General features: G+C 42.4%; 1 protein-coding gene across 13 annotated transcripts in view; it reads left to right on the top strand.

Moving 5' to 3' along the window:
- The first annotated feature begins 25 nt into the window (after window positions 1-25).
- Ermard (ER membrane associated RNA degradation) overlaps window positions 26-15,532 on the top strand; it is a 90,191-nt gene continuing 74,684 nt past the window's right edge. For 11 of the 13 annotated variants that reach the window (XR_010048919.1, XR_010048922.1, XR_010048921.1 and 8 more), the window contains exons 1-10: window positions 88-472; window positions 1,059-1,227; window positions 3,066-3,205; window positions 5,083-5,184; window positions 5,441-5,530; window positions 6,619-6,716; window positions 7,326-7,462; window positions 8,182-8,296; window positions 9,176-9,278; window positions 14,955-14,984. Coding sequence is in view for 10 of the 13 variants with exons in the window: in XM_063253849.1 (XP_063109919.1) it covers window positions 332-472; window positions 1,059-1,227; window positions 3,066-3,205; window positions 5,083-5,184; window positions 5,441-5,530; window positions 6,619-6,716; window positions 7,326-7,462; window positions 8,182-8,296; window positions 9,176-9,278; window positions 14,955-14,984 (1,125 nt within the window). In the remaining 3 variants the exon portion in view is untranslated. The other 2 variants (XM_013148970.3, XM_023563640.2) reach the window with 2 other exon arrangements.

The following is a 15,532-nucleotide window of genomic DNA, read 5'->3' as shown; positions in this document are numbered from 1 at the left end:
GTTGTGGGCGGCTCCAAGGGGGCGGGCCGGGGAGGTGACGTCACTCGCCTACTTCGCCACCCGAACCCGGATGTGATGGAGGTAGGGCTTGTGGGAACTGCAAGAAGAAGGGAGGCGATGCTCTGTTGACTGATGTCGCGGGCTGGTTCCGAGGGGGCGTGTCCTGAGGTTTCTCCGAACGGGAGACCCAGGCTTTGCAGAACCGCTGTCACCCGCATAGGTTGCTCTGGCCAGTGTAAATGCAGGGCTCGCTGACCAGTGCACTGTGGAGCCGAGGCTGCCCCACGCCAGGGCACTGCTGCTTTTCCTTATCGGACGTCGGTGGTCAGGGATGGGGACAGCCGCGCTGGGACCTAGCAGCTTGCCGAGAGCCCTGACGAACCTTGGCCTCACAGTCGTGTCAGTGTCGCAGCGGAGACCGCGGCGCGCAGATGCGCGGCGAGAGGGCCAGGCTCCCGTGCTGTTCGGGCAGGTGCTCGGGCGGGGCACGTGGCGCAGGTGGCCACGTTCCGCTTCATTTGGACACACGCGTGTTGTCACACACCTAGAGCCAGCGTAGAGAAATGTGTGTTGGCAGTAGTCACTCCCCCAAGCTGAAGGTGGTGGAGCTCAGAATGGAAGCCACTCAGTAAACTGTTATGCGTGGCTTGAAGCATGGTGTGTGTGGGGTAGGATGCCGCAGTGCCGTTAACATTGGGCAGCCGTATTAGGCTGTTTCTGCATTCTCACGCTGTAAGAATGTTTGCTTTGATAACTGGGGTAGTAAAGGGACACCAAAAGGAATAATGCAATATTCATGAAACTCACTGTGCATCTGTGAACTTCTGTATTAACAAGTTTGATAAAATGATTTTGAAGGCATAACATTTGCTTTAAAGCACATAAATTGTCTTTAGTAAGTGCAATGCTTTACTCATACAGCTGCTATGTTATCCAGAAAACCTAACAGCAGTCACACAGCAGTACATTCTATGTTAAGATATAATTGTCTTGGTGATTTGGATATACAATAATTAATATTCTTTCCAGTAAACTGCCTTTTATGTTTTATATTTCAGATTCTAATAGGGGACCCCATTACCACATGTCTTTCTCCCTTCGTATATGACATGATTTGTACACTTGGGTTTGAATGCAAAGAAACTTGTAATATCAGTAACATTGTGGCTCAAAATGGTGAAGTCTGTTGGAAAACAATCACTAACTGTGTGAGCTATGCAGATTCAGGTTTGTACTGTTATGTATCCTAAGTGTGATCTCTTGAAAATACCTTCACCTGTAAAAGCCTGCTTTCTAACTATTGCTTTGTTTTTGTTACCATTTAATGCAAGCCTAACCAAAAGGAAAAAAGAAATCAGTGTGAAAAGAGAGTTGAGGCCAAAGAAACAAGAAAATTCAAGGGATACTGGGCAGGGAAAACTATAACGGTTGCTCTTAGAGCTCTGAGACAGTGTCTGCAGAAGTCATGTGAATTCTGAGTACGAGATGATTACGTGACCATTTTTTAAAAAATCAAACTCATGACCTTGTGCTTCCCAGGCAGGTGGTTATGCCACGGAGCTAAGTCTCCAGCCCACTCGACCATTTTAAATGTCTTCAAGTATTTTACTTTTTTGGGAAAGAGATATGGTTGGGTAAACTTAGTAATAGTTTTAACAACTGTAAAGAAAATTTCTGTGGCTCACGAATTCCAAGAATTAATCAGACATGCTTGCAGATATGAAGGTGTGAGTGTAAGGTTATTGTTAGCAGCATTGTTTGGTTTGGCTAAGCAGTCCAGTAACCTGAAAAACAGCCAAACTTCAAGCATTAGGGTACTGATTCAGTAAGTTATGATAAATACACACAGTGGAGCCTTGGGCAACAATAAAAAGCAATGAAGAAGCTCATCTGATGGGAATTTTTCCCAGTGAAGAAAAATAGAAGTGCATAGATACACTTTCTTGTATGTGTATAAACATTTGTAAATATACACAGAAAATTAATAATGTCAGTTATAGAGTTGGGGGGAGTAAATGGGGATATTTTCACTCCTTTGTGTTTTTCATCATGAACAATACGATGTGCAACCCCAAACTTACCAAAACAATAAAAACAAAAAATATGTGGTATAAATATTTTCACAAATAATCCACTGCCATTAGAAGTCCCATGGTCTAATCATGATGTTAAAAATAGTTACAGTGAGGGGCTGGGGATTTAGCTCAGCGGCATAAGCGCCTGCCTTGCAAGCAGGCAGTCGAGAGTTTGATCCCTGGTACCGATAAAAATGAAAAAGACAGAAAAAAAAAGTTACAGTGTTAGGTACAGTAATTCCCCTTTATCCTGGGAGCTTTCAATGGCATCCATGTCAGTGCGTGCCAAGATAATACATGTCACTGAACGAGTAGGCACTGTTTTTTCCCTGTGTGCTCTGCAGTGTTGCCATGTGGTTGCACAGTAGTACCACATCTGTCTTTGCATGTTTTATGCCCTGGTGCTTCCTTTGCAACTAATTCCTGTAGTTTGGAGCCACAGTTTAGTGAGAATTACTTGAACACGTGCTCTGTGCTTCTGTGTGGTAGTTGCTCTGGGGAGATGGCTGTTAAATGACTGATGGCTGAGTAGAGTTTACAATGTGGATGCACCAAACAGAGGGGCCAGTGTGACTGTGAAATTTCATCGTGCTACTTAGAACAGCACGGAGTTTCAGGCAGATGGATTATTTGTAAAACTTCCAGTTGGTATATTTGTGCTGCTGTTGCCTGTATAACTGAAAGTTCAAACAAGAGGAGACTGGTATACAGTGTGAGTCTGATTTCATGTGAATTTATGTGCAACTAATGACATTGAATAAAATATTTTGTCCTGTTTGAGTGTTTTACAAAGTGTGCTGATTATTTTTCTTTTATAGTAAGATTGACATCATGTAACTTATCTCCAGTGATGTGTGTTTATCAGATGCCAGCTGATGTTTGATTTTATGGAAGTTTGATAATTAAAGTTCTTTTTTCTTTGATGCTTCTGATACTTTCGGTGTGATATGGAGCTGTTTTATTGTAATACTTGTTTTCTCATTTCTTAAGACCAGAATATCAATTACTGGGAAAGCGTGAAGCGGCTGGGCCCGGTGTGTGATGCCATCCATCTGCATTTCTTATCCCTCACCAAGGGGCAGTTTGAAACTCAGTATGCGTCATGGTTCCGGTGGACAAGTTTTCCAGAGGTTTGACTTTTGAAAACCCTCAAAGATAAAAGACTGCAAATTCACTCAGAGACACATTACTTGCCAGTTGTAAAGAGTTCAGGTCTCCATCGCTGGGCCCTCTCTGCAGAAGCCTTAAGAGGCTGTGAGAAACATGTTACTGTGCAGGGTTTCCAAAGCCTGAGCTGAGGAACACACCCTTCAAACAAAGGCAACTTTTAGATTCATAGGTTTAGGAGTTGCAGAGATAGTGCTTGTTGCAAGGATGCACATTCTGGGACAGATCATGAGTATTCCCAAGTCCAGGCAAGCCCTGTGGGTGAGATGGTAAGTTGTTCTTAGGAGACCGACCAGAGGTGAGGATGCGTAGCATTTGAAGAGTCAGTTAAAGGAAGGACAGGTGGTTTGGGGCCCACTCCAAATCCTTGTTTTGGTTATTTTGCTATTAATCTTTTTCCCACTTCATATCACCTGTGAAGTGACCACAATAAAGCATAATTTATAAAAGTCTCATTCTGAATAAATTGAATTTCCAAGTTTAAAGAAGAAGGGTCATTGCTTCTCTGGTACCTTTTTCTCACTGTAATAAAATACCTGAGTTAACTTATAAAGAGGAAATATTTCTTTTGGTTGCTGGTGTCAGAGAATTCAGCTCATGGTCTTGGCCCTGTTGGTTTTGGGCCTGTGGTCATGCAGAGCCTCAGGATGGAAGCTCACAGCAGAGGAACTCTGCTTGCCTTGTGGTGGCTAAGAGGCACAGAAGGAGGAGGGCCTAGATCTCAGTACCCCCTTCAAGGGCGTGACCTCCCTTCCTCCAGACCTTTGCTGCTAAAGAGTGAGCCACCTTCCAGCAGCACCACAGACTGATAAGCATACTTTTAAGCTGATGAGCTTATAGAAGAGGGTATTTTAGATTTAAACCATAGAATTCTTTTTCTTTCTGCTTTTCTGTTTTGTTTTGTTTTGCACAGAGCTACGTCCTCAAACCTTTTTTTGTTTGTTTTGAGGCAAGTTCTCAGTAAATTGCCCAGGCTGGACTTGAATTTGTGATCTTCTTGCTTCAGCCTCCCAGAGTCTTGGGATTACAGGGTGTGTGCCACCAGATCAGCATGCTGTATTTGTAATAGCTCTTATATGTAGGATGAGCTGCCTTGTTTTTATGTAGCATTAAGAGCCATCCTAAACCATAATGGAAAATAAGATGTAGGTATTTGACTTTTCAGTCACTATTATGCCAGAATTTAATCATATGCATTTAAATAAGGAATTTTCAAAGAACTTCGTAGATATTAAAATGTTTTTAATGATTTTTAGAGCTTGTAATAGTAGAATTAAAATATACAAAAAATCCTCATAAGTGAAATAAGATCATATTTATAAATATCACATTGTGTCTCTAGTGTAAAAAGTAAGAAGAACTGTGGGAGTAATAAAACCTAAAATGTGTAATTGCTATTGTAAAAAGAGGAAAAGAAAGTGTTCTAATAAAACCTAAAATGTGTAATTGCTATTGTAAAAAGAGGAAAAGAAAGTGTTCTAAAGAATATAATTGCATGTATGTTTATGTAAGATAGATAACCATATTACTAAGTTTTTGATGGATCTGTTTGCAGAACTGTTTGCAGTCTCACTGTTTGTCTGCTTTGAAATTTTGTAACTTGAACAACAATGTCTAAGATGACAGTATGTAATTTATCAACTAGTGATTTCTTAGTGTTTATTTTTTTGAAATTCTGTGTTATTACTACCCTTTTTTCTGTTTTGGCTTTTTTCTCTTTAAAATTTAAAAGAATATACAAAAAGTTAAAGCAGCACTTGAAATATTTAGAGGTTTGGGTTTCAAGTGAGTAATGTTGCTATTTTGAGAAACACCAAGAGTTCTGATGTGTGTCTTGCAGCTATTTCCTGAAGTATTTGATGCCTTGGGAAGCCTGCCGTCTACTGCCGTTTCTCTGAGCTTGATGAAGCTGACCTCATGTCTAGAGAGAGCTTTGGGTGATGTGAGTGAGGACCATGCTTACCAGCTCATTACGTGATTTGGATGAAGCTGTCAGTTACCCTTAGATTTCTTGAGGTTAATCACTGTTTTCCTATAAAATACAATAATTTGTTGTAGGTTGTCAGTATTTTTTCAATGCTTATGAAATTATGCCATTTATTTCTGGGTACTTCTCTCATTTGCTTCGTGGATAATGTTCTTACCATTAATTGGCTTGTTACAGTGTAATTCCTCTATATTTCTTGTTTGAATTTCAGGCATTCTTGATGATTGGGAAAGAATGCCCCTTTCTTTTAAGAGATCTACTTGCATCAGAGGAGCTTGCTCGTGTCTTTGGGCAGCCTGTGGTAAGCTCATTCATCTAAAACTTACAGAATAGCAGCAGCAACCTGGTGACATTAGCCGGTGCCACCGTGTTACCTTCCTGCCTTCCCTTTCAGAATCCCCCCTCTTCCACCCTAACCTGACCATGACAGAGTAACCTCTGCGGTCCAGTCAGAGGGACAATGTTAACCATACTGCTTAGCTCCATTACATGTTTGTAATAGTAATTTGACATACAGTAAGTTTTAACTCTTTAGAAGAATGATACCGTGGATTTGTCCTAACATATTAATGTTTATAACATGGTAATGTAGGCTTCTTGCAACCATTTATGCTTCCCATGAAAATCTTAGATGTGACAGGACTGATAGCCATATACTTCCTCAGTCTTCTAGCAGGCACTCGAACAGGATTTTCCTTCTTTTGTCCTTCCCATTACTGGGGACTGAATTTGGATCTTCACATTAAGCTACCATCACTGCTGATTTTTAAATTTTGAGATGAGGTCTGCTGAGTTACCAAGACTAGGCTGACATTAGTGATTCCCTGCATCTCAGCCTCCCAGAGTGCTAAGATTGTAGGTCCACAGCACCCCCGCACTGGCTGGAAGCGTAAGACCAGTGGGTAACTGATGGGCAGCTGAATGAGGTGCGCAGCTGAAGGCTGGCAAGGAAGCCAGGGCAGCCTCATGCAGAAAGCCGTGCTGGCCAAACTAGTAAGCACCAGATTCACTATACAAAGACGACAAATTGTCATCAGCAAACTGCCTCTCTTTTGTTACTATTACTCTGTATGCCAGCCAAAACTGTTGGCTCTGTTAGCTCTAAAGGAGAAAGCAAATGTTTTTTAAATTATTTCATCTATTTATTTCTGTTTCGTCTTTTTGAGACAGAGTCTCTGTGTAGTTCAAGCTGGCCTGGAGCTTACTTTGTATCTCAGGCTGGCCTCAAACTCGTGAGGATCCTCCTGCCCCAGCCTCCCAAGTACTGGGATTACAGGTGTGCACCACATACCTGGCGAGAAAGCAAACATCATTTCAGAACTGCACTGGCTTTTTCAGCAGTGCAGTGTTCACATAACCATTCCATGACGCACTGTCTCCCTGGCTTAGATGGATGTGCTCAGAGTCTTCATCGGCTCCCCCCGTGGGCTCAACCTGCGCAATGTCCTGTGGCACGGGTTTGCATCGCCCCAAGAGATTCCTCCAAAGTAAGCTGCTGATTTTCTTTTACTGGGCTGCCCACCAGATTGTTTTATCTTCAGTTTCACAAGAGGGAAAGGTATATTTTGTGAAAAGCGAGAGAGACGGTTGGTTTGTTCATTTATGCATGTACATACATATGTATGTATGTGTATTGATTGACTGATTGATAGATACTGTTCTCCCTGAGTCACCAAGATGCATAGGCAGGGCTCAGGCCTGTGGTCTTCTTGCCTCAGCCTCCCAGAATACTGGGGTTACAGACATGTGCCACCATGCCTGGCTAAAAATGAGAGAATGTGAGACAGAAGTTTGAAGATCAAGTTTTAACTAACTGCAGACTTCCCAGAGTGGGGACAGTGGTTTCAGTGGGGACAATGGTTTGTACACCTCAAAGGCCACCGAGAAGACATAGTGAGCCACGCACACAGGTGCTGGCCTGGTAGAAATCTCAGGACTTTCTGACAGATTGTCGTCCCTCCCAACCATTGTAGTTTAATTCCTTTGTGTATGGAGAATTTTCTGCAATTTGATAGTGAGTTGCGTTCTTAATGGACAGCCTATTGTATGTGTGTGGCTGTTCGTTCTTCTAACAGAAGTCTGATATTTTCTTCCAGGTACTGTTCAGCGATGCTGTTGTTGACAGCAGGATTGGGTCAGTTACTTGAGAGTTACTGTCAGCAAACTAAAGTCATACTGGCTCATCGATCTTTTGTAACTCTTACAAACTTAGAAGATTTAATTGTTTTTCCTGGCAAGTACTACCTGTTCCCTCCCTTAAATGTCCCCCGTGTCCCCCCCTCCCCCCGGTACCAGGAATTGAACTCACAACCGCCTGCTTGCAAGGCAGGTGCTTATGCCGCTGAGCTAAATCCCCAGCCCCTCCCTTAAATGTCTTTGTGAAGACATTTGTAAAGCTGGTCAGTGGCACCAAGACTTGAACTCTAGAAATGGACTAAAGTGGTAAGATAGCCTTCAGGTCACTTGAGGAACTCATTACACATGACCCTTTGGGGACCGCTCTGGGGACTGGACAATCATGCCTGCATGAACCCTCATCATGGTAGAGCTAGGCTGTGACATACTGAAGCCTTAGGGCCCTTGGTGGTGCGCACTGTTCTTTCTCCTTCTGCCTGCTGTCCATGGTATTCCCAGTCATGCCTCTAGTGCCTGTATAAGGGGTCTTCTCCGTCTTCTGAAAACACCTCTCTCTTGGTCACTGTGCTCTGCTGCTTGACTCTGAGCCCCACTCAGAGTTGTTACCACGTGAGTCACTCTGGAAACGCAGCTGTTGGTGCCCCCAGTAACAGCTTCCTGACCTCAGCACTGTGTCTATAAATCCTGTGTCTTCCTCTGTGATTAGTGCTCTGCTTTGGGGTCAGGATTCATCTGCCTGCAGGGGTGGCTTCTGGCATTTCTTCCTAGTTACACTGAGTAGTGTGAGGGTTATAAAGGTATTTGCTTATTTTGCAGATGTTACATGTAAGATACTTTCAGAATTAGAAGAAGTGATGAAGAAATCTACCTTTATATTAAAAATCATGTTACCGTATTGGGAAATTGCACTGATGAAGTTCAAGGCCCGCAGGTAACAGATGGGTAGCCTGGCAGGGTGGCCAGAAACCAGGCCTTCTCAATACCTTGATTGTTCTATGCTTTGCTGTTAAGATGGAAGGAAACTTGGGGCTAAGTCAAGAATAGACCACATAAAACACCTTCCTATAATTACTTAAAAGCTTATTACTGTGTTTGTAATAACACAGTAGGTGCTGTCCTGTTGGTACGGTTGGGTTTTTGATAGGACTAGGCTTGGAGACAGGGCCTAAGCACCAAGCTGCCCAGATTAGGCCCCAACCTGCAGTCCTTCTGCTCAGCCTTCCAGAGTGCTGGGACCTCAGGTTTGCTCTACCGTACCTGACTTCAACATTTGCTTTTCAGAAGATCTTTTGAACTTTTACTAAAAGAGAAATTCTGAGTCCAGAATTAGAGAGTCCTGAAACACCATCAAGAAAGCTTGGTCATCTTCCACCCTTGTGAGCAAGCCTTGTGCAAGAGCAAAACATGCCTGAGATACAGAAGCCAGGGCACAAAGGAATTGGCCTTTGTTCCCACTCAGGTGACCTCATCCTGGCACGGTGATTTTTGTTCCTTGAGAGCCCACTGAAATCTTGGTGTTTTAAGTAGATTTCACAAGTAATGGAACAAGTTAGTTATATCTTTGATATGTTACTCTAATGAAGCTACTAAAAATTGTTCATCAAACATTAAAACAATGGAAAATGCTTTTGAACTTACTACTCTTACAGAACTGTGAGTGTGTTTGTTTTCATGTTAGTAAGCAGTGTAACTCCTTTCTTTTGATACCACATTTTTTGTATCTGGACTGTAGCATAATCACTGTGATGACCATGTGGTTTTTTTATTTTTAAAATATGAAATTTTTCTGGCTTTTCCTTCAATTTTGCAGGTTTGCTGACTGCACCATCTTGTTACTGACGCAGCTGGAGGCTGGGCTTAGGAGAGTTTTTGCAACAGTTAACAAATGTCCAGATAGACTCTTGACTGCTGAGGTATATACCCTTCTCTTATCAGTTGTGATTGTTGTTGCTATAATAACTCTGTTTGGTCCTAGCTAAAGATTTTAAGAAACACTCATCTCATTGGAGTGAAGTTTTAGCTAAGAACTTCCTTTGGAGGCTTCAGTATCATTTTTTGTGGATTCCTCTTACAGTGATTTTATAACGTTTGTATGTATTATTATTTTGGGTGTATTTCCAGATGCTCTTTTAAAATTCATGATATGAAGTAGTGGCACTTCACTCTCTGTAACCATATCAACGTGCTGTCATTTTAACCTCATGAGATTGTCATGGCCTCCAGTGTTAGTGGCAGCAAGTGGACATTTTACCAAGGATCTGAGTGCTGTCTCCACACCAAGGCAGACCAGAGCTTGAGTTTACCTTACATGGAGGAGTCCTGGGCTTTAGTTTCTCTGGAGACAAGGAAAGGAGTACCTTTCACGGAAGTTGTAGGATTTAGAGATGGTTTATATAAAATACAGACTATCATGCCTGCCATAAGGCTTCCCCACCTCTCCTTCCACATGCGCGGAGACATATGAGTACGCACAGAGAGCCACAGACACACGCACAGTGCACGAACATGTGCCCGTGGACTGTTGCTTCAGAGTGCCCTCATGAGTCCTTGACTGAGCAGGTGTCTCCTCCAGTTTGCTGGCTCCTCCCCTGGCTTGTAGAATCTCATTTTCAAACCTTTGTAATAGTTATAATTAGATTTTGCTGCTAGTGACAGAGATCACCTGGTACAGTGATGAAGACAGAGTGCATGTCTGCCTGTCACGGTTGTGAGCAGACTGCCATGGCGGTGTCCACGCGGCCAGCGTTCACACTGCCTCTGCCTCAGCAGGCTGTGCCTGCCCAAGCAGGTGACCTGTTGCTCCTGGCTTCTGGGAGCTCCACCTGCCCTCCCACTTGCATTCCACTAGCGGAAGAGGGAAAAACTCGGGCCCACACCTGTAGAAAGCTTCCTAGTGGTGGACCTGCTGCTTCTCCTTGGCCACAGTTCAGTTGTACCCTGCTGCTGGGGAGGTGGGAGACGTTTCTGCATGGCCATGTGCCAGTTCCCCATGGGAAGTGTGCTGGTGGAGGGGTGGGGTGGGTGTCCAGGAGATGAACACCGCATCTGGTGCACCCTGTTTCTCCAGCTAGCTCAGCTTTATGTAGGCAGTCCACAAAGCTACTCACTCTGTATTCCCGCCGTGGAAGAGCTCACACAGTCCTACACCACAAGTTACCACTTTTGTAAGAACAACTGCAATAAAAATCTGAACCTAATGAAAGTGAAAACCAACACATCAGAAGCACTTGTATACATGTAAAGCGTGTAAAGCATTGTGTTTTATAATATTAAATGCCAGAGATCCGCTGAGGTGTTATTCCTGACATTTCTTAGCTCTCCAAAGTTAGGGTTATACCTGTTTGCTGAGTATTTCCATATCTTTGCCTTAGCATTTCAAGTCAGCATTGTTTACAGCAGCTTATGCTTTCCCACAGATATGTTACCAAGTATTCCTGATGTTCTCTTCATCATCTTAGTTTTCACTGACATCAGGCTGTAGCTGCATCTGTGCTTTTCCTGGATCTAACCACATCTGGTCACTTCTCCCAACCAAGAGGAAGCATCTGGGATCTCCTGCTTCTTAGCTCACTTGCTCCCCCTGTGCTCAGCTGCAGAGATTATGCTCAGTGCCTGCATGCTGTGTGGAAGCAGAGAGTCTGCCGTGTATTGGTCATTAGAGTACACAAATAAATAACCTGCCTGGACCCAGGATTTAGCTCAGCAGCACAAGTGCTTGCCTGGCAAGCACAAGATCGTGAGTTCGTTCCCTGGTACCAAAAAAAAAAAACCTGCCAATTTGCACACAGGGTATAATTGACCAGTGAATATGATGTGTTAGCCCAGGCTTCCATCTAGAAGAAAACATTGAATTTATAGGTTTATATACATGTGAAGATATTTCATAAATCTCTTAGTGCCATTATTATTTATTGAATACTTTTTGTGGCATATAATCTCTTCAAACTCCAAGAGAGATGAATTTTAGTAAGACTGGATTAGCATTCTATTACTACAACAAAAGGCTGAGGCAACCAGTTAAAGAGAGAAGGTTTATTTCTAGCGCACAGTATGAGGTTCCTCTCCATGATTAGTTGACCCCATTGTTTTGAGGTCTGTGGTATCAACATTCTGGTAGGAGCCCGAAAGTGAACACTCCAGGAAACCAAAGAGTGGAGAAATTGAGGTAGCCTGGTTCCCAGTGAGGGCTTGCCTCTCGGGACCCAGAGATGTCCCTTCAAGGCCCAGCTTTGAAAGATTCCACCACCTCCCAATAGTGCCATGCTGGAGACCATACCTTCATCACAAGGCCTTCGTGGGATACTTAGATGCAACTGGAACAAAGACTTTGAGTCCTTTTAAAAGAATGGACACATACAAAGATGAAAACTCCATGTATTAATGGGGTACTGTATGCGTTTTGATACAGGTATGCGTTGTGTAATGTTCAAGTCAGGTTAAACATATCTGCCTCTTCAAACAGAGTTGCCCAGAAGGCTCGTGTGTTCAGAGAGAGGGTTTTGCAAGGCGGTTGGATCGCACTCTTCAGGGTATTGTTCCATGCATGTGTTCATAGCTGAATGTGCTATTCTGAGAGGGGCTGGTTGGAGGTGAGTCGAGGGGGAATTACCTGGAAGGGTGCATCTTGGCCATGACTCCTCCCTTCCACTCCTTCTGCTTCTCAGCTGCTGTGGATAGAGCAGTTCTTGTTTGCTGTGTCTTTCCATCAAGCTGTTTGTGCCTACAGCCAGCCAACTATGCGTGGTCTGAACCTTCTGAAACCTTGACCAAAATAAACCTGTTTAAGTTTATGGTATTGAGGATTTTGTTCCAGTGATGGTAAAATGACAGATACAAGACTGAAATCCTTTGCTCCTGCTTTTAGAATTATATAATACATCATTGTCACCCTCTTGTGCAGGAGCACCAGAGGACTCTATCTAGCTAACTTAGTACCTGTTGACCACCTTCCACTTCTGACTTCCCCTCATTACTGTCTCCATCCGTCACCATTTACCATTCTACTCTCAGCTTCATGAATTCAACTTTTTTTTTTGTCTCTTTGAGGTAAGGTTTCACTGTGCAGTTCAAGGTGGCCTTGACTCACTTTGAACCCAGCCTGACCTTGAACTTGTGGCAATCCTCCTGCCTCAGCCTCTCAATTCCTGGGATCAACTTTCCCCCCCCTATTCCCAATATGAGTGAGGTCATAAGATTCTTGTTTTTCTGTGTCTGGCTTGTTTCATTTACTGTAATGATCTGAGGTTTGATCCAAAGTCCTATAACATGATTTCATTCTTTTCTGTGGCTGAACAGTATCCCCTGTATATACACGCATACATGGATGACATGTAGGTTTGTTCCCACTTCTGTGCTGTTACGAATAGTGCTGCAGTAAATATGGGGATGCAGAGATCTCTTCTACTTACCGAATCAGTTTCGTTTCCTTTGGATCTATATTCAGGAGTGAGACTGCTGGATTGCATGACATTTTCATTTTTAATTTTGCCTCAATGGTTGTACCAACTTACATTTCTACCAGCTGTGTGCAAGCAGTCCCTCTCCCCCACATCCTGCCAGCACTGGTTATCTTGCGTCTTTTCGATAGGAGTTGTCTTGTTGAGTCAGATGACACATCACTGTGGCTTTGATTTGCATTTCTGTTGTGACTTAGTGGACTTCGTGGTACCGAGCATTTCTTCATGCATTTGTTGGCCACTTTTGTGAAATGTCTATCATCCATTTTTAAATCATGTTTTTAAATTTGTTTTGTTTTTCTTTTGAAGTTTTTTTAAGTTACATATATATTCTAGTGGTAAACCCTAGTCAGATACATAGTTTGAAATCATTCCTTCCACCTTGTGGGCTGTTTGTGTACTCATTGTTTCCTGTGTTGTGCAGAAGTTTTTGAGTGTCATATAATCCCTTTTGTTTGTGTTTGCTTTTGTTTCCTGTGCTGTGGGGTTTTGACCAAAAAATCCTTGCCAGTTCCAATGGCCTGAGGTATTTCCCTTGTGTTTTCTTCTACTGTTTCAGCCTTACATTTGAATGCATAAGCCATTTTTAGTTGATTTTTACAAATAGTGAGAAAGTGAAGTGTTTTATTCTTCTGCAAGTGGGTTTCTGAGTTTCTCAGGCTTTCTGACATTTATGGGCTTACAGGAGGAGACAGAGAAGACATAAAATTTTATAAAAATAAATAGCAAGTAGCTTGTATGCTTTATGGAAATAAGTGAAAAATTTATCTTTTGAGAAAGTGGTGATATTTTATAGGGTATATTTAGGGTATAACACAGGAAAAATTTTAGGGCCAGCAATTCTTTTTTGAGACCTAGAGATACCACTTTTAGAGTCATCTTTATAGTAATAAACATTAAAGAACATTTGATAATACAGCTCAAACATCCCCAGTCCAAAAATCCAAAATCTTTGCTTTAAAATCTAAAACTTTTTGAAAGTTGACGAGATCCCATAAGTGAAAATCTCATAGCTTATCTCATGTCATGGGTCCAGTACAAACACAGGTACACTAAGGGTGTGCAGAAAGCCACCGGCTGGCTGTGTGTGTAAGACACACATGAAACATAAATAAGTTTCAGGCTTGGACTTCCGTTCCAGCCATCTCTTTTTCTCTGTGGAACTATCCCCAAATCAGAAACCTGTAATCTGAAACACTTTCACTCCCAAACATGTAAGGTAAGGGACAGTTAACCTGAATTACAGGGAAGATATGTCACTAAGCAATAATAAGAAAATATTTCTTAGGTACTGACTTACATAAAGTACTTGCATGTCACACGGTGTTAAGTATCATTGCTTTCTCCCAGAAGCTGGAGGTAGCCTTATTCAGGCCCTCACTTGCTGAGAAAACTTGAATCAGTGGAGTTAAATAACCCAACGTCTTATTTCTTGAAGGTGATGAGGGTGGGATTACTGCTCTGAGGAGCCTGCTTGAATTTGGGCTGATGGTACCAAGATGCAGGTAACATAAGCAGAAAACACTGAATTATACTTGCTCATGTACAGATACCAGCCAGCAGTGGAATATTGTGTTTGTGTGGGAAGTGATTTGCAAAGGTTTGGGATCATAAACTTTAGAAGTGACTGAGCTAAAGGACTTGTAAAAACTGTTCTAACGTTCCTTGACTGTCAGATTAAGTGAATTTTTATGTGATGTGTGTGTGTGTGTGTGTGTGTGTGTGTGTGTGCGTGTGGTGCTGGGAGTTTAACACAGGCTTCGCACATGCTAGACAAGCACCATACTACTAACCCATAACTCCAGCCTTTGTCTTTTATAATGTATTTATTTTTCCCAAAATGTTGTTAAATGAAAGTTCATTTTCCCCAGAGGTGGAAGAGGGCCCAGCCTGAAGGGAGGAGGGAGTAGCCGCACAAAGCCTCTGCTTCACACAAACAAGAGCAGTGTTTCTTGTGGTTTCCAGACGTGGACAGCCATTTCCGTTCCTTGGAGCATGGGGACAGTAACAGAGTTGATTCACTGGGAACCGGCACCTCCCAACTTTGCGGCTGTGAGACTTTGTCCGTACTTTGAATGATGTCACTCTACAGCATGTTGCTCTAATCATTTCTTTTTGTTTCCTTTGTTGCAGTCAACGACTCTTTACACCACCTTTGATGAAGTGAGTATACTTACAAGGCAACTAAAGATAAAATGTTGTCTCCTTTTAAAATACTAATTAAAACACAAATTTATTGTGTATACTTACAGGAAAAAGGAAAACATTGATAGTAATATAAGCAAAAAAATGATTAAATATACTTTCAGGTTAATTTTGAGACCTATTATTCTACTTTGTAAAGTTGTACGAAACTGAAAAGTTGGAAAACATTAGAGATACTGACATTTTTGGCTGTACTTAAGAGATGTACGTTTTAAGTTTAGAATCAATGTTGATTATGTTTGCATGTGACATACACCTCAGATACTGCTGTTTGCTTACAGTGTTGCTGATATTTGTAATCTGCACATTGGGTGTCTGATTCTAAAGTTAAAACCCAGAAGAGAAAGAATTAAAATTGAAAATATATTGCATCGCCCACAGAGCGTAGAGGCTTCCGAATGTGTGCTCTTGTGCAGTTCTCTGGTGCCTGAGCAGTGACAGACAGACTGTCAGGAAGGCCAGGGGCAAGGCTGCGATGGAGCTTTGGGCACTCAAGTCATTCTGCC

The sequence above is a fragment of the Cavia porcellus genome, unplaced genomic scaffold, assembly GCF_034190915.1.
Source record: "Cavia porcellus strain 051 isolate PalLab524CR breed Dunkin Hartley unplaced genomic scaffold, mCavPor4.1 scaffold_7, whole genome shotgun sequence".
Classification (NCBI taxonomy): domain Eukaryota; kingdom Metazoa; phylum Chordata; class Mammalia; order Rodentia; family Caviidae; genus Cavia; species Cavia porcellus.
The sequence above is the reverse complement of the archived record's forward strand: the minus strand, read 5'-3'. Positions and strand labels throughout refer to the sequence as shown.